We start from the raw sequence: 19,901 nt of genomic DNA, 5'->3' as shown, positions 1-19,901 counted from the left end.
AAAACAGGCTTCTCTTCAGTTATCATTTTATTTATTTAATGATGATGTTTGAATACAATCCAGACATAAAACTACCACTATGTGAAGTCTTAATCAATCAGATGAGGCAATTTTTCACTCCCCAGACTCGGGTGTAGGTGTCAGTCAGCATGGCTGTGTCAAAGACTAAAACTAAAATATTTTGTCTCATATTTTTATTTCATTTTAGTTATTTTTTTGAGCACACATACAGTTTAAGTTTTTTTTTTTTTTTTGTAAAGCTTAGTTTTAATTCAGTTTCAGTTAACTAAAATGGTTTTAAAATTTTAGTTTTAGTTATTTAGTTAGTTTTAGTTAACTATAATAACCTTGATTGGCACTTATTCCATTTGAATTATTGACTGATTTTTAATTGGTGGTTGGGATACCATAAAAAAAAAGAAATGATTAAGTATTTCTGAGGGGATGTAGTTGTGACTTTTAAAACGGGCTATTCCTCTGCTCACCCTCCTCTCCACTAGTATTTATCCAACTGAGTGATGAGCACCACAGAAAAAAAATTGTATGAAGACGACATTGCTATAGTCACTCTTCTTGCTTGTTTTGAAGACAGATCGAGAGGTGCGTCACACTGAAATGAAAAATTAAAGAATGGGCTGTCTATTCTTCTTTCCTTTGGTAAAGGATGGCCCAGTGTTTCTTATTCTAAAAGAGATTGTAAATGAAGCATTAAATCTCCCTTCCTTAGAGAATTCAAACAGCTCCTACAACACTCAAATACTTTTAGGCCATTTCCTTCATTTAGGAACCCTCCTAACCAAAAAGACTATTGAACTGACCCTATCAGATTTTTGACGGTGTTAGGGTTTGGATGCCTGAAATAAGAGCAGTAGTGAGCGAAACCGGAAGAGATTTTATGACATGAAATACATTTAAAGATGCCAGTCATCATTTTTGAAGGTTTGTCACGTCTTACTTAAGGAAGCGGGTCAGAGTCCTCAGCCACAAGTCCACCCTACACTGCCTGAAGAGTTAAGAGTGCATAATTAAAGTTGAAGGTTTATTGGTGGTGACATCAAAGTCAGCTGAACATGGTGTTGTTCCTTTATAGGCTAGCATAAGTTTATTTCTTTCACTGACTGTGTTTAGACTCCAAAAATACATTTTTTTTTTTAAGTTCATTTTTGGAGAATATCTGGTTAAACAAAAAAGTAAATGTCAAACACTTTATTTTAATAATAAAAAACATTGAAGTAATCCACAAAACACAACCTGGGCTTTTGGCTGGTGGAAACATGTGCAGTGCTAACTTCTGGGCTGGCCAACAAAAGAATGACATCACTGCAACCTCTCTGTCTGCTACGCCACGGTTGGAACTGTTTTTCTTTATTCTGCGATATTCTTTCTTAGTGATTGTTATGCTTTGTGTTTTCTTGTAGTTTGGGAGGTTGCGTGTGTTTTCTTCTCCTTCGCTTCAGAGTGGGATAGCGGCTTGGAGGCGTAGTGGCTCTTCAGTTACTCAGCTGCAATGAATTGGAAGCAATCAGCACCAGCATATAAGCAATCGCTTGTATGCACCTGGCTGCAGTTCAGAAGGTGCCAGAGTATGCCAACATCCAGCGTGGTACCAGGCTCAAGCTCTAGCTCAATCTTTGAAGATTTTTGTGGTTTTCTTTAAAGATATTATCACCTTTGTTCTACTTTTTCCGGCACCTTCATCCAGACTCCCTGTGACTCTTTCACTTCAGCAGCTGTCCTTCTTCAGTTCAAAACACCAGCCTTTGTATTTGTGTTATCAATAAAACCAGTTTCTACCACCCTCATCTGTGTGCCGCTCCTGGGTCCAGTCCGAAGTAAATGTCACATGCTAACTTAATAAATCTTTGAATGATTATCTAAAGAAAAGAGTGAAGTCAAACTGCGCCTGGGTTTGTTGTTCTCAGCTATTTGTTCACCCTGACCCTTCCCTCTCCACTGAGGTAGGAGAGAGAAGGAGAGGAAGCAATGTGCTGAAGGGAAATGGTAAAAGATCTGTTTCACTTTGAGAGACTGGTTTTGGAAGTTTTATCTACTGAACATTCAAAAACTGTTAAAATAACTATTTTGGAAGGATTTTTGACCTTTCTTGGATTTATTAGCTTAATAAAATGGGATTTATATGGACTTTGATGAACAAAAATTGAGCCACAACACATAATTTAAGACATTTAGGGGGAAAAAAGGAGGCTGTTGTTGCTATGAAAGCATTTGATCGGCCTCCAACTTGAGGCCCTTTCGTGCCTGTATCTGCTTTGCTTTTGGAAAATATGTTCTGTTGAGGTATGCCAAGATAGCTAATACCATTTCCTTTTTTAGTACCAGTTTATACTGCACCCATTCATGTACAAATACAATCACGGGATTACTTGAATACTGATGTAAAATTAAAAAAATGTATTGTTCTGAATCTTATCCCAGTATCTTATCCCTCTTAGCCTAATCTCTCTAATAATAACCAAAGAAACGAAGATGACAATTATTCAGGAAGATTCTGTTTTTAAGTGTTTGTGTTCAGAATCGACTGAGCCAGGATGCCATAAAAGAACAGCCAATTTTAATGTGCATCTCATAAATGGGATGCTATGGTTTTAAATTACCTTGAACACCTTCTAAAGCTGTTACAGTGACTTGCTGAGACTGCTGAAAGTGTTCATAATCGGCCAAATCAGCAGCCAAACTAAACCTCATATAGTTTCTTTGGCTCACATCGTTCCCTCCTCATCACCCACTGACTAAACTCCCACCTACAGAGGCAAGTCACAGCCTGAGACCTACTAAGGTCACAAACTCTCACATGTAAAAGTCAGCATTTGATTCATTAAAGGATTTAATTGTCTCTTCTGGGACACTGGGAGTTGCAACAGCAAAAGGTCAGCAACAAAGGCCTAATGGTTGAAGACAAAGTGGGAATAAGATCGTACACGAACAACAACAGTAACAGCCTTATTACACATGCATGAAACTCCCGGAGACTCAGGCAGACTGAACAATAAAACTCACTTAACTTGACTTTATCCTGCAAACTCCCTTTTAAAATTTCTTTAAAAATTTAAGATGAGCAGCTAACAGTCAGGGAAATTCACCACGAGTGGGGGTTTCATGTCCTGCAACATGTATGCGACCAATGCAATCTTTGTGCTTGTAATAAAGCAGGTTGCAACTCTTTTCTGCCCACCATTATGTTCCTCCTCACTCTTTCATCCATACTGCGAGATGTCTTATCACACCTAGCACTGATATAAAGACAAACACTACCATTATAGCATCATACTCCTGCTGTGTCTGCACTGTGAAAAGCAGCCCCATGCAACAAGGGAAATCTCCTACTTATGTGTTTGTGAGAAAGAGCAACAAAGTCAGATTTAATGGGCAGCCCGCCCTGATATTTTTGTAGAAGTTCTCAGGAGTGCATGTGTGAAAAAGTCTTAATAGACAACAGTGTGAGCTGAATTAAGGGAAGTTTGGCTCATGAAAAAAAATCTTATGAAAGCTTCCATTTCTAACTGCTAGTAATTTCAGGTCAACTTGCAAATTTTCCTTGAAATAAAAACACATAAAAAAACTTTCCTTATGAAAAAAGTTCCTGTTTAACCCCACAGGTCTTCTGCTTTTTCTTTGTTAGATTATTTAAGATTTTTCTTGCAGGTCTTACCTGCATGTTGCCAGAAAAGAATGTGTTTGATTCCCACTGTGACCAGTTTGTCCATCAGCATGGGATTGCACTTCACCACAAATATCTTCTCTTTATGACCCCTGCAAAACCAAACAGTAATCATATATCAGCTGGGAATAAGCACTTCAGATATTACAAATAAAACAAGAAACATTAATGCTAATAGTTCTCTGAGGCACAAAACAGTTCTAATTATAAAGTGCCCTCTTTTCCTTCTTAACATTTAAGGCTGATGCTAGTATGCAGCACTTTGTTATGGTATTGAGGCTTTTGTTGTAGCAATAGGTGGTCAAATCAGCAGGTTCTACTTCTTACAAGTACAACATGGTATTACCTTGTGTGATTATTTTTAACATGCTTATCTTTGTAGTTGTATATTTACAGTACCGTGATGTAGCGAGTTTCTCTCCTCTCTTCCAGTCCCAAACTACGATTGTATGTCCATCATCAACTCCCACTGACACCAGACTCTTTCCATCAGCTGTATTAGGAACAGAAAAACAGAAAAAACTTCCTCAGACATGACAAAGGAAGTTCAAACACACAACAAACTAAAAGAAAATACCTGAGCCCCTGATCAGAGACATCTATTCTTTGTACTTTTGGCACCTGTATTTACTCTGTGTGGTGCTGTGAAAATTAGCAATCAAACCAAATACCTTTCTTTCCTAATCTTAGACATCAGACAGACAGTTTCATGTATCCATGTATGGAGTATATATTATATCCATCTGGGCAACAGCCCATAGTCTGTGTTTGGGAATGGCAGAACCTTTACAGAAATCATATGCAACAAGGCATTTGACACAGTGGACACATGCAGCCCTGAAAAGTAAACTACATATTGTGAGCTGGACAAGCAACTGTGATTGTTGTTCAGCTAGTGGTGGAATCAAGCTCATGCTGAAGCCTGTCAGGAGAAGAGCGGAAACATCTTTTACACCAAGAAAAAAGTTCAGTGTGGTTTGCTCATCTTTAAAAGACAACCAACTCTGATAAAACGGCTGCCATTGCAAAATCCAAGCTTATTGCTTCAGCTGCTGGCGGCTGACATTCTTAACCAGCTAACCAGAGCAACAAAACTGTATCTGTGGCTACTGCTGTTAAATAAAACTGACTGGTCTGTCCATTCTCAGAAGGTCAGACAAAGGTTTCAGATTTAATCCCTGCAACATAGATGGAGGTTATTTCTTTATAGTCCTTATTTCTAAGACAGTGTGGCTGCAGACTGTTATAGGTCAGAATGGAAGAGCTTTAATTTGCTGGTACAACATATAATTTCAAGTTTATTCATAAATAAAGTCTGGCAGTTACATTCATGAAATAACCACATTTCAAACATTACAGACTAAACAACATTCATCATAAAACAGAAAAAAAGATTAGGGGTCTAATCCAGGTAGTTAGCTTTAGCTGAAGCTAATGTACTGTAGATACACTGGATATATAATTAACATTCAACAGAAGCCAATGTAGCTAAATTAGCTTTAGCTACATGAGCATTAGCAAACAGAGCTAAAGCTAACTAAGCTACATAGATAACGTGGATACATAGCTTACGTAGCCACTGTGTAAGCTTAGCCTTAGCCACATTAGCTACATAGCTACAATAGCTACATAGCTACATTGTCTACATAGTTTACACAGCTAACTCAGCTACATAGCTACGCATGATGCATACAAATTTTTTTGATGGAGGATGAGCTTTTTTCCTGTAAACAGATTGTTTACTTGGCTTTATCAAACATTTTATAATCAGATTTTACAGGTCAGGTTTTGACTTTTAACTTTTGGTATCCTAATCGCTGCCTTAACCCTTACCCTAACTCTTAGGGCAGTGGTTCTGAACTGGTCGGACATCAGGACCAGTCACCATCTCCTTCAGAAATATCATGAACCAAAAAAAACAAAACAAAAACAAACAAACAAACAAACAAAAAAAAAAAACACCAAATTTTTTTAATGAAAATTTTTACAGTTTAGGCCCTAAATGGAAGAAAACATAACTGAACAAAGAGACGGGAACAAATATTAAGAACAAAAAAAGGACATGCATCTTATTTTACTAAATTGGAAAGCATGGGATTTCACAATTATTGGAGGATTTTCCTCATTGTCTTGGGAAAACAAGCTTTGTTATGCAAAGAAAATGAGATAAACAAGTAGAAATCTTGAGTCAAATACTGAAATCTACTTGTCTTTATGGGTAAACATCAAAAATCCATTAATTAATTTACATCATGTCAGCCTAGGGCTTCCATACAGACTTTTTGCCACATTTTTTCCCCTGGCACACATTCGCGACCTGCTGGAAAGAGCTTCATGACCCACTTTTGGGTCCTGACCCATCAGTTGAGACTGAATCTGATTTTAATTCAAAGTTTCAGCATGTATTGAGATATTCAGCCTCCCAGATGAGTGGTCTGTGAGAGTGGCTTTCAGAGATGTACGATCTGCAGCTGGACCCCTCTCCTTAATCAACATAATAATTACGATGGCAATATGCAGTGCAACACTACCTGGTGCATTCAAAAGATTCCTCTTTACATTCTTGGAGCAGAGAAATGGTATAATTTCCAAACTGTGAAAAATAGGTACAAACACAAGCACCTGCTCCTAGCAGCTAGCCCAAAGCTTCAAATTATCCCACTAAAGAAGCCATTTTATTACACACTGGCCTATTTGAATTAATACTTAACACAAGTTTACCCGAGAAATCCAGAGCACACACTCCTCTCTGGTGGAAACCTCTGAGCAAAGAGAGACACTTAAGAGTCTGGACGTCCCACACATGGATGGCTGGATCTCTCCCCACCTGTGCACACACAATAAATTATCATTTTAAATAAAGCATACACCTTAAAGTCTTTAATGCACTATTCAATTATAGCATTGATGCTGAAGTTAATTGATGTCAAAGATAAAACTGATGTCCATTTTAGCAGACCCTGGAAAAGCATGCACCTGTCCTGTAGCAGCGTAGTCCTTCAGCGGGTGGATGCTGAGGCTCAGGATGTCGTCGTCATGGCCGAGGTAAAAGCGTTGACTGTGCAGCTGTCGGTTGTAGACAACACCCACCGCCGCAACATGGTACAACACCTCACCTCCCTGAGTGTAGAATAGGTTGTTTCTGCAGTCGTAACCACGATATCTGTACAGACACCCAGAAAAACACACAACAGATGCACGTTACCGACCAGCTGGAGCTTACATGGCCAGCTAGATACCCCTTGCTTAACATACACTAACATGTGAAGGTCAAAGTTTGAGGTTTTACAATATTACAGGGAAAAATTAATGTCAGCCTTCTTCAGATTTTATTAATCTCTGATAATAATATATATTATTACATGGGATTTGTCATCTAGACTTGGTAGACTTACAATTTATCTTATGACAGGGCTTGATCCATCCTTTTTTTCTCACTCATTATATTTACCATTATGAGAGGAAGGGATTTCGTGCAGAAGCATGAAAGAAACACTTTTTGAAAAAAAAAAAAAAATGCAGAGTTAAGTACAAAGTAGAATTGTCCTAGTAGTAGCAGAGATAAAATTTAGACAACATAAAAATAAAAGCAAGAAACCCTAAAAAACATAAACAACTGCAAGAATAGTTTAATTATGTGGTTCATCTCTTACATTTCAAAAGTATGAGTCATTTCCAGAATTGCATTAATAAGCATTTATAAGTTGATATTTGTACCAAAAAAGGCACTGAGTTGGGATATATTAGAAGAAAACAGATGAACTGATGTAACGTTTGAAATTCAATATCCCTATTTACTTGAATGAAATGAACCCTGTCTCAAGTGTTGGACAGTGAGATTAGCAACCACGGGATTCTTTCAAACACATTGTGGAGTATTTGACTATTTTACCCCTACTATATACAGAATATCATAATAATTCAATCTGTTTTACCTACATTTTTTATGAGAATTTGCCTCAAAGAGGCCAACTCTGTTGTGATGTCATGAAAGTTTGCCTTGGGATGATAACAAAATCATCAAACATGTTTGCAGATGATAAAAGCATTTTTCTAGAGATCTGGTAACTTTATTTTAAAAATAAAAACATCAAATTTAGAAATTACTGAATAAGCCAGAGAATTATCAACAAGCCTGACTAAATGTGAAGCTGAACATCTGTCATATCATTAGGGGCACATTAAATCAGAATTTTGCTGCATATTATTAACAGAGATGAAGTATGAGTAACACACCAGAATTGTGCTAAACACTTAATATGTATCACATCAGGTTTAATCAGTCTGTCATGTTGTTTTGTTTTTCAAACTAAGAGTCATTTATGTAAATGTTCCTCAGAGCTTTATTCAAACACAAGTCTCTAAAGACAAATGAGGCTTCCAACATGCTGACAAATAGAAAAGACACTCATCATTCTCCCATATTGGCTTCTCTGTTTAGGCCTGTGTAAAACCTGAGAAAAAAATCCTTCAAGTCACTAACAAAGCTCTTAATGATTGGACACCATAAAATCTTAAAGAGCTAATAGTGCTCTATTACTTCTTAAGAAACTGCATTCCAAGAAAACAGACCTGATTAATGTACCCTGTGTCTTAAACCTTAAGACATAAGGTACCTGAAGCATGGCTATAACTCCAACTATTTTAAAAGCTACATTCACATTTACAGTGTCTATAAAAAGTACTACCCCCCTTGGATATTTTACCCTTTCATTGACTTATAAATCAATCATGGTCAATATAATTTGGCTTTTTTGACAAAAGAAGATTACAAAAAGGCCTCTTTAATGTCAGAGTGAAACAGATTTCTAAAAAAGCAATGTGGATTAAACAAAAACTTGTGAGGTAAAATAAATGATCGCATAAATACGAATCTCCTACCATGAAACATACAATGAAAGCCACACAGAAAAGGTTTAAAAACAACAAGGTGAATGTTCTGGAGTGGCTGAGTCCAAGCCCAGACCTAAATCCAATAGAGATTTTGTGGCTGGACTTGAAACAGGCTTTTCCTGCCTGATCCCCATTCACCCTGACAGAGCTTGAGCAGTTTTGCCAAAAAGAATGGAGGAAAATTGCAGTGTGCAGGACTAGAAATCTGTGAGCATTTTCTTTTAACAGAGAGCCAAATTATATTGGCAATGATTGATTTATAAAATCAATAACAGGGTAAAACATCCAAGGGGTTGCCTATTTATAGGCATTATAGATGGTAGTTTATGTGACAAATGGAAATATTACCCATGTACAAACTGCAGTCGGAGGCCTTGGTCTGGTCCTCTCTGTCTCTTCAGAGATCCGACCTGCTGTTTCTTCTCTCTGCTTTGCTGTCGCAACTGAGGCAGATCCTCCTTATACACCTGCACAAAGAAATTACAAGAGCACAGGTTTATTTTACACAAACACTTGTTTGTTCTTGTTTGAGATCTTAGAAGCACTGCAAAATGGTACAAGATTAGGGCATTGAGTCATTTAGATTATAGGATTTACTTATACCTTTAGGGCAGTGGTTCTCAAACTGGGGTCCGGGGACCCCTGGGGGTCCATGAGCCAAAGGCTTTAATGAATCATTAAAGTAATGCCATGTCATTAAAATGCAAATAAATACATGTAAGGGCCACAGAGCTATTAAACAGCCATACTAAATCAAAGACTCCCACATAAGTCAGCGTTGGGCCAATAAACACTCAGATATTATCAGATATCATGTAAATCTATCACTCTTTACACATCAGCAACGTTGCTCAGGACTTTGGTGTGCAGGTCCAGCTGGCAACGATGGATAAATATTTAAGCCTGTCCATTTTATCAAGTGATGCTCAGCTTAAATTAGCTTAACTGAGAAACTATGATGACAGCTATCCCAAGTTTGGTTTTATAGTGTTTGGTTTAAATGTTACATGGTTTAAGGAAGGTTGAAGTCTTTCTTAAAAAAATTAAGAATCTGCTCAGATATCAATAAAAAGAAAGCCATTACAATTCCATATCTCATCATACAAACTACTGCCTGGTGGTTGCATGCCTCAGTGATGTAAACAGTTGTTGGATTGAGTTGTTGGTAAAAGTGCAGTGGTAGCCAAAATGGTAGGACTGGAATGGTAGCGGGATTGTTAAAACCTTATAAGCAAAGGAGTTTTTGATGTTCAAAGTCCCAGTGTGGTGTAGAGGTGACCAGTGTGTTGGATATTATGGACAACATGTTTTTAAAGTTAAGCAGGCAGATCATGTTTCTTATTCACAGATTCTTCTCAATAATAATTAAAAAAACAACATGAAATCTATCACAGGCACATATTTTGGTTGGTTAGAGGACTAAACTAAACACCCTCTGCTGTGTTTTCCCCTGGGCACAAAATAAGCCTGCTCATCTTTCATGCAAATGATTCTGCTGAGGTTGAGTTGGAGTGTTTCTTTCACTTGTCTCAGTTTCACACTCAAAGACTTTGCTCCCAGGAGGTTTGGGACTGGCACCGCTCCACTTTCACAAACTGCATATTTCAGAACCGTCATGGTGGATCAGCGCTAAGAGTCACAAACCATTTTCCCATGAAGGAATGTATATCCCATTTTTTTCTCCTCAGCTGTTCACTTTCTCAATGATAAATAAATATCAAAAAGTGTAAAAATGTACATATGTATATTTTCTAACTCAGTAAAGGTGGATTTGGGTTAGACATTGATGGAAACATCAAATTTAATATTTTTTCTGTTACATTGTTTTACCAACTACTGACTCTGGGGAGGTGATCTAGATTGGTCATAGTTTTAAGACCACTTTTGGTGTGTCATGGTTTTGTCCCAGCGTAAAACCTATAACTCAGACTGGTTAAGACTACTGCTGCTTTATTTGTCCATATCATTACTGTGATAAGAAGGAAAATGTCCCTCTCTAAATTAAACCGATAGCTTTAATTACTTTAAGTTTAATTTGTTTCCTGCTGGAATGGCCTCCAACCATCAGTTTAAGAGCTTACAGATGGGGACAAAATCATTAGCCCTCCTATGAAAAATCTGAGTTTTTCAAAAGTATTTTCCAAATGCTATTATACAGAGCAAAGAACTTTTGACTCAGCTTTCATCATCCTAGCTTTATTTTGGATACATTATTATTCAAAACTGTTTTTTCACAAACAGGGTCTAAATTATCAACCTCTTTTGAAACCAACCGTTTTGTTGGCCAATGGCACAAACCGCTGTTGTGCAATGGTGTGCTTTAATTTGTAGAGCTCAAAGCTTGTAAATTTTATAAATATGAGACAAAAATCAGTAACACATGATAAAAAATATGTGATTAAAACTGCAAGGTACAAACTCATGTATGTGAGATTAAAATCAGCATGTAGAAATAAGATAACTATTATGAGACAAAGAGTCTGTTTTTTCTCATTATATTGGATTTTCTTATCCCATAATTGTGATTAACAAACATAATTTGACTGCTGCTTTATGTTTTAAGTTTTTTATTTCTTTTACTTTTATTATTACTATTATTATTATTTAGTAATGCTACTTTACGACAATGTGCAGTTCACATTACTACCCCTGAATAATATGTTGTAATGCAAAACGTTTTAATAAATTGCACAAAATGAAGTTACTCACTACTTGAGTATTTTTTTTTTACGAGGTACTTATTTACTCTTACTTAAGTACTTATTTTTGATCATCATTAAGTACTTTTACTTCTACTTGAGTACTTACTATTGTTAAGTAACAGTACTTTTACTTGAGTACTGTAACTGTGTACTCCACCCACCACTGGGTATGAAACAGCAGACGTTTTCTTCTCTGTAGAGCCTGTATCAGACAACACTTGTGCCACTTCAGCCATGACAAAGGGAGAGTGGTATTATATCTGTAAACAATCTCATAAGGAGGTTGTATACAGACAAAAAATGCAGACATAGTCAGCAAAATAAGGCGAGAGTCGTGTCCTACAGTAGTCTCTGTCTGATATATGTCCACAAAGCTGAGAGAGGAACGGCTGTTCTCTTTATCTTGGCTGTTGCTGCTACCGCTGGCTTCTTGAGGAACGCAGATAGGCGGAAACTGTCAACAGATAGGTGGGAGGAACTTCTAAATAAAAGCTTAGCTTAAAGGTGATGTGTGGATCAATGCTTAGACTTTCTGTCTAATCAATTGGATAATTAATCAACCAACTGATGACATACAGTGCTTAACAAATTTATTAGACCACCACCCAAAGTAAGGTTTATGCCACAGCTGCCCTATATTAACAACATTGGTAATTACCAAAACCATTTTTTTGTTTCTGCAATGGTTAATACACCAACATGTAGAAGCTCTTTAACTCAAATGATATTTTTAATGCTAAAATATAATTATTATTGTTATCCATGAATTTTCAAATTTACCGATTTACAAAAAAAACTGAAAAAACAGTAAAGCACATTATTATTTCTTGATTAATATGTCAAATTATAGTTATTTACTTGCATTCCTGAACAGAAAAATGAGTTTTAGTGGTTGAATGTTATGCTTGATTAATTTCTGACTTCTCATAGAAGCCCAGTGAGCCTGCTCAAATTTGAGTCTAAAAAGGTGAATTCAGTTTGAAATTCCTCATTCCTGTTCAAAATGGTAAAACGAGGAGAGCTCACTGAAAATGAAAGAGTCCATATTAAAGCATTTCATGATGCTGGATGGTCTCCGAGACAAATATGACAGGTGGTCTAATAAATTTGTTAAGCACTGTATCTCTAGGGATCATTACACCCCTATTGGAAATGCTACCATGTGCATATACTCTCTCCAGATATACAAGGCATATAGTAGGTTTTTTGATTGTACAAACTGCACACATGGCACATTCAGATGGAATTAAGATCTTGGATTGACTACCCAATTATAACAAATTACTTTCAAGTCCCAAAGTAATGCCTAGGAATAGGAATTAAGAGACTACAGCCATACTAGTATTCACCTAGACCCTACTTTTTTTTATCAAGGTGCCAACATACAATGAAAAATGTTACCATATTCATGTTTGCACTGTCATTAAAAATACATAAACAAGGTGTTGAATGTTGGCCTGAAGATAACTACTTATGACAAAGCCAAGGAAGTTATTAGACTCCTCTGGGTACAATAAGCCCCAGGCAACTGAACAAAAAGGTGCCAAGAGACGTTTTAAAATTCTTAAAGCAAGAAAAACATCAGGGGACCAGCATCTGATTCCAGTATGATTCAAAATATTGTAATCCATCAAAGTGATGTTAGAATATTTCATAGCCTAGTGAAGACGGTAGTGGTTAAATAAGGCATGCTGCTTTGAAAGCTAAAAGAGGAAACTCTGCAGGGTGAAAGAGGGAAGAAAGCAGGAATAAAAGGAAATGCAATGACAAAATAAGAGAAAGAGGAAACTGTGGATGGAAAGCAAAAAAAAGAGGATAAGAAAACAGGGAAAACGGAGAGAGTGGTTTGTATGAAACCATGGATAAGGCAGTAAAAAAATAATGCTAATCCATGTTTTCCTGCGCTGTCCAATTAAACTTTGGAGCTCCTGATAAATGAAGCACACATGTTCGCTCTGTTTTTATCCCTCACACACACTCACACACACACATACTCTGAGTCCTATCTCCAAACAGCACATTGTTGCAGGAACTGGTGGCAAACTGCAGACGGTAGTCATGGGGAAGTCTGCCAGGCAGCGGCTGGCATTGGAGATAAGGCGTTTTTTAGGATTGCCATGGCAACCGCACAGAGCCCTGCTGTGTCTGTGGCTGATGGGAATAAGAACGAGGAGCTGTGACAGTGCAGTCTCTATTTAAACACACTCATCAGTGTAAAACATACATGCACAGATCAGCTGTAATTAAACCCTTTAAAGCAAATGTGATGTCGGTATCTTACTCCAGGGCTGTGGATCGCCATGGAAACACCACTAAAAGTCTGGATGTACCTGTCTCTCATAGTTGATTTGAGTTTCCTGCTCTATGTCCGAGTCAAGCTCTGGGACATCAGACACGTCACTGTCTGACTCCTCACTGTTGGAGTCTCCATGGCTTTCTGTAAAGAGGACAGAGGCAGACGTGTTCTGATTAGTGCAATAACCTGAACCAAGACTTCAGAGAGTGGAGGAAAAACAGAAGTAAACAAGTGAATTAAAGGTAGAAATTCATATAGAGTGACTCTTCTTTACTGCCTCGAGCTTACTTCAGTGTCCTGCACAGATTTTAATGCAGTGAAATGAACAACAATGGTGGAGATACAATGCATTCATCTTCATTTTCTTTGTTAAACCCTCTTTACAGAGATATCATCAACAAAACCAGGAGCCACTGAAGAGCCTCCAAAGAGGATCTATTACCAACACAATAAAGGCCAGAACATATCTGTGTATCCCATATGACAGTGGTTCCAGACCTTTTTTTTTTTCCATAGACCTGTTTCATGAAAGAAGAAATCTTTCTGAAGAAGAAATCACCTGTCACAATAAACCTGCATTTTAAGTAGGACTCCTGATATTGTCTTTTAAAAGCAGCTTTCTTTTTCTTGTTGGCATAGGGTCTACTTCTATCTCCTCATTTACCCTTTGCAAAGAAACTCTCCAACAACGTTGGTCTTTAACTGATTTTAGCTAGCTTTTGGGCTGAATTTTTGGGTATTACATTACGGAGACCAAGAATGCTGCCACACGATATTCATGATCATTCTCAACAATGCAAGGCACCCTTTACAAAGTTTCACTCCAAATCCCTTTCTTCAGGTAGAGCCTTGCAAACTTTGGAAAAATGGGTGACTTTCAAAGTGTCTATTAAAACCAAGCTCAGAAAACCAATCAGCCATTTCTTTTTTTAAAGATTTATTTTTGGCATTTTTGTGCCTTTATCTGATAGAGGAGGACAGTGGATGGAGTTGGAAACAAGGACAAGAGCCGGGGGGTGCAGTAAAGGGCCTCAGGCTGGATTTGTACATGGGGTGCGCCTTAAACCACTAGGCCCCCTATGCCCCCACTACTCAGCCATTTCTGTTACCATTTAACTTAAAAATCTCTGCTCACTGCTCTTTAATATGACTCTCAAGACACTAAGGTACAGTGCTTTCATGTCTAACCTGTCTGGTTCAGCTTAAACAAACTCTGGTTTGTTTTCTAGTGAAAGCTATAAATTGAACTCTGGTGCATACCAAATAACTAGTCTGAGACTGCTTAAAAAGGTGGGTCTTTGTCTGCTTTTATTTAAACTCTGGTGTGGAGTGTTTGTAGCAGCAACCTGAGCTGACCTTGATCTGACTTAATTCAGGAAGGACTGTGCTGCAATTGAATATGTGTTAAAACTACAGGTAGACCTAAAGGAGCTTATATGGAGTCCAAATAAACCACAATGATTGGATTCTATTTTTAAGTGAAAAGCAGCTGCAGCTGAGTTCATCTGCTTATGGGGAACTGGACGGTAAGACTTCAGTTTGAAATGCTGAGTTTTAAAGTGGTGTCTAACATTAACCGACTGCTGGTTAGCTGTTGGTGTTTTCTCTGGAGGATGTTTTAAGGCTGCCATGTGTTAATGGCTAACGTGCTAAATAAGAGATAATGTAAAGCTAAGTGTTTTTTCATTCAAATGTGAAATGCAGCATGTATGTTGCTTATAAGAAGCAGCTGATCAAGTTTTTCTCAACTAACATAGATAAAAAAACTAATGACTTAATAGTTGTTTTTACAGCCTGATCATGTGTTGTCAAGTTTACTATCAGACTCGGTTTCTCCTGTCTTGGACACGGGTCAGGACCGTGACAGAACCATGGGACCCATTGGGACAAAGATAGCGAACATTAAATCTTCCACAGTCCACTTAAGACAACTTTGAAAAGTTTTTGACACCTTTGTCACAAAGTGTCCTTGAAAGCTTACAGAAGACAACCCTGAAGTCATCAACAGACCCTAAAGAAACCCTTAAAAACTCATTTAAACTCCACATAAGACTCCAATGATCTGCTAAAAGAGAAAGATTAAACCCCGAAAAAGCCTTGAATCTTTTCATAAAGATTTCCTAACACTGTTAACAATCGTGCTTCCATGTTAAGGACTGAAAAGATTTCCCAATAAACCCTAAAGCTAACTAAAGTGGAACCATTTCCTGTTCCATTTGAACTCAGAATAAGATCCCTGAAGCTTTAACAGGAAAATTCAAAACCACTTTTGCGACTCCACAAGCTCTCAGAAGGGTTTCTACAGCCTGATACTGATCTTTGAACAACTTCAGGGGCATTTGAACCCTCAGGAGGACATGCTTACTGTATTCAGTAAAGCTTGGATCAGCTTAAGAAAATTAACAGCCCAGTTAGTGAGCACTGACACTTTCTCTAGAGCCCCAAGAAAAAAGCAAAAGATAAAGTCTTAGTTTTCTTTAAGTGGTTTATTTTTACTGGATTGACTCAACATTCTTCAGACCTTAATCTCTGAAAAACTCAAAGATTTTCCTACAATGCTTTCCCTACCTTGTATGTTGACATCCAGTCCTCCATTCATGACCGACTCTGGTAGAAACCTCCACTGGAAAAGGGCATGGTCAGCTCCTCCTGTGGTCAGCACCCACTGCAGGTCATGCGACCAGCGGACGTTGGTCACATGGGCTGAGTGACCAATGTACTTTTTGAATTTGGCTCCTTGTGGAAAAAAACAAAAAACAAAAACAAAACAAATAGTCAGATTTAACAATCAAACAAAGAGTAAGGAGAAAAGGAGACTGATGGAGGAACAAAGATGGACACCTTTCTTCAGACAGGGGAATCTGTACAGCTTGACGAGGCCAAGGTCATCTCCAGAAACGAGAACGGCTGCAGCATGGTTGGCATCCACAGCGTTGATCTCTGTCAGGTTGGAGTATTTAGGCCAGATGCCACTGGCCTCTGAACCCAGGACGCAACTCCAGGATGCCCAGCACTGACCTTTGACCTCTTCCTTACTGACAATAGGTTTCCCCACTGCAGGGCAAAGAATAATGTCAGGTCTCTGTAGAGTATTTGTAAATGTCTTTGTAGAGGATGTTTTAGTCAGTTCACTGGCATCATAAAAATAAAACAGGAAAATGTCAAAAACCACTGGTCATCTTGCAGAACAGTGGTGATAATGTCATTGCTGTTGCATCAAAATGTGCAGGAACACCAGTTTTGTATCATTAAGACATAAAGGCATGGATTTTAGTGATAACTAATAATCCATTGGGTAGTAACCGCTGGTATAAATTAGGTGGTAGGGATCAGCAGTCCCTTTTGTATGGGAGAATTATGCTTCAAATAATTTAGCAGAGTTTTGGCTAAACCTCGAGTAGCAACTGAACCTCAGAGTGAAATGTGATTACTAAATGGGCCGTTTTTGCAACCCAAGCACTGTAGCCTCCTACTACATTCCCTTGTGTTGTGTAATGAGTGACAGGTGTCACAGCATGTCCCCTTTTTCTGCTGAGCAAGCCTCCAGCCCACGGGACACTGTCTTTTCAACAACAGCACAATGAAACTACCAGCAAAGTCTGTAGAGATGCTAAAACACAAACTTAGTAACTGTAAATCTAAGAAATCATCCATTAAACTTAACTTTTTTTAAGCAAAACAATGCCCATATAGTGAATTATGCAATATTTTAAACACACACACACACACACATATATATATATATTTAAAAAAAAAAAATATATATATATATATATATTTTTTTTTTTTCTTCTTCTTCTTCCTTTCTGGGATGCACCTGTATATAGGCATATCACTGGCCTCATATTTGATAAGGACAAACTAACTTTACAGTCAAAAATCTATCACTCTTTATTGGAACAACCTCAAGATTTAAGTTAAAATGCTATCAAATATGAAATCTTCTATGTTCTTGCTGATTGGGCTCCACAAAGTAATAAAACATGGTTTTACTCTTCACAAGCTTTGTCCCCAGGTGCTGGTTTAGCTCCATTGCCCATATACAGAGGCTACAGTCCTCCAATGAACATGGGGTTAAATCACAATCCCAGTGACGATGTTTGGTGCCTCCCTCCCCCCTTCCAATATCTCCTCCTCTCTTTAGCTGTCATTTCAAATGAAGGCAAAAAGGCCCAAAACTAATCTGAAAGCCCCTTAATGAATGATGGTATTTAATGCTTGGCTGGATGTACACTACTTTTTCACAATGCACTGTGTGACATAAATTCTCTCTCTGGGGGTAAATCAGTATATAGTGAACTACATAGTGAGTAGAGAGTGTTATCTGATACACCCCTTGTGGGTCTAAGTGACTTAATAAATGCTTGTTGTGATTTCTGCGGCTAATTTTGCATGTACTTGCATGCTCCAGTTTATCTCTCTGTAGATGTTAGCGATAACAATTAGTCCATTTGCACATCATTTGTCGCAGACAGAGGAGAGAAAAGGAAATGTGTGGATGGTGCAGATTTTAATCTTCCATGCTGAAATCTTTTCTGAATCAGGTCCCAGAGCTCAGATCTCTTTGTGTTGAAAATGAACAGCCTCTTACATCAGCAGTGCATGCACAGGCTCCTGCAGTCTTGTTTGTTTTTGGTTGACTTTGTCATAAAGAAAGGTGATGGTATGATCCTTCCTCTCCTCCCTCTTTCCTTCTCACCTTTCCCCCCTTTTTATGCCTACTGTTCATTTAAAGTTTACAAGAGATTTCATGATATAAGACCATTTTCTTTGCTCTTTGCAACACCCACTCACTTCTTCTCTGTCTGCTATTGGTACAAGCGTAATCACATAAATGATAAATTCACAAGAAATAATCCAGCATGTGGCCTCTTATTTTGTTCATTTTAACATTATTTATTACTCTCCGTCTGCTCATGAAAACAGATGACAGAGCATAAGGCGATGCTTTTATTGAGATGCAACCCCAGTAAACAAAAGTCTATCTGTTGCTGAGTGTAACAGAATGTCACAGACAAAGATCGATCTTCAAAAAATACATTAACAAAACACGACAACGCTCATTTAGTTGATGTTGTCAGTGGATGATTTGTGTCAGGGAGATGTGGACGAGTCAGCAGCAGCCACAGTGAGCTGTTAGATGAAGAGCTGCAGGCGACAGGCTTCACACCTTCAACTCCTCAGCAACATAACAAAATCCTTCTCCAGTATGGAAAACTACTGACACTGTGTGCAGCATGAATTCGGTCTGAGGTTGCTTTTTGCAAGAAAGAAAAATGACTGAAGGCTTATTTTAAATTAAAACAGCAAAGCTGGAGTATCTACTCAAGGACTGGGAGCTGCTCTCTGCCACCAGATAAGAGAATTTAAGTGTTTTAACTGATGTAACCATGGTAACTACAAATGTCAGCAAGTCAATAAGGACTGAATTATGTATGATATAAACTTTTAAAACATTTCCCTCGCTCAGTCTTGAGAAAGTTTATATATCCGTCAGCCCTCTGCCTCCCTGTCTCATTGTTTTCCAACTTGTCACATATTGTGTGTGTCCTACTTTCTCTGACAGGTTTACAGGAAACAAACATGCATAGGCTATTCATTCATGAATACATGCATGACTCACTCTGGGTGCACTTGTTGTGTGTCTTGGTGAAATGCACACTTTCACACAGGGAGCTTGGGAGAAACAAGGGAATATTTTTCAGGTTCTTCTGCTGAAATGACACGCATAAACCCTCTGCTGAAAATATATATTGTATTACCATAGGGAGAACTACAGGTGTGTAGGTGTTATACTGAAGACTCAGCCCTGAACCTCCAGGGTGGAACTGACAAGCCTAGCCTTTGGCTGCTAGGAGTTCCCAAGATGCTTTGCGTTTACTTAAGCCCATCAAAAGCCGGCACTTTTTAACAGATTTTCTCTCTTGATATGCAAAATTCAACCATGAAAATAAAATGTTGGTATGTTATTTGGAGTTTTTAAGAAAAGACACCTCAATTCAAGCAAACAATTTAGGCAACAGAGTTGGGCAGAGAAGAGCCCTCTATCAGATCACTACTATTTGTTCTGTATATGTCTCTCTGAAGTTATATAATCATTTTGCATTTTTCCTTTTTTAAATTTTCCATATTTTTGACATATTTACTGAAAACGTACATTTTTATACAGTGTTAATTGTAGGGATGGGTACTATTTCTTGTTGCTGACATTATTATTCCAAAAACATCACTACTCCCATGCCTGTGTATGCATTGTTTTATGCCATAATAGCTCAGCTAAGTCAGCATAACGTGCACTGTGTTAGGAAAACTAATGTCTTGAAGTTCTTTG

At 37.9% G+C, this 19,901-nt stretch overlaps 1 protein-coding gene across 2 annotated transcripts in view; it reads right to left on the bottom strand.

Annotated features, from left to right (window-relative positions):
* Positions 1 to 19,901, bottom strand: part of LOC121510579 (echinoderm microtubule-associated protein-like 6) — a 144,663-nt gene that overhangs the window by 45,174 nt on the left and 79,588 nt on the right. For both annotated transcript variants that reach the window (XM_041788659.1, XM_041788660.1), the window contains exons 12-19: positions 16,412 to 16,624; positions 16,139 to 16,306; positions 13,605 to 13,711; positions 8,921 to 9,039; positions 6,656 to 6,842; positions 6,401 to 6,506; positions 4,079 to 4,172; positions 3,671 to 3,771 (exon numbers count right to left, since the gene is read on the bottom strand). In XM_041788659.1, coding sequence (XP_041644593.1) covers positions 3,671 to 3,771; positions 4,079 to 4,172; positions 6,401 to 6,506; positions 6,656 to 6,842; positions 8,921 to 9,039; positions 13,605 to 13,711; positions 16,139 to 16,306; positions 16,412 to 16,624 — 1,095 coding nt within the window. The remainder of the gene's footprint in view (positions 1 to 3,670; positions 3,772 to 4,078; positions 4,173 to 6,400; positions 6,507 to 6,655; positions 6,843 to 8,920; positions 9,040 to 13,604; positions 13,712 to 16,138; positions 16,307 to 16,411; positions 16,625 to 19,901) is intronic.

This window comes from Cheilinus undulatus, linkage group 6 (assembly GCF_018320785.1).
Source record: "Cheilinus undulatus linkage group 6, ASM1832078v1, whole genome shotgun sequence".
NCBI lineage: Eukaryota > Metazoa > Chordata > Actinopteri > Labriformes > Labridae > Cheilinus > Cheilinus undulatus.
Note: the sequence above shows the minus strand (reverse complement) of the source record. Positions and strands in the feature narration are given on the sequence as shown.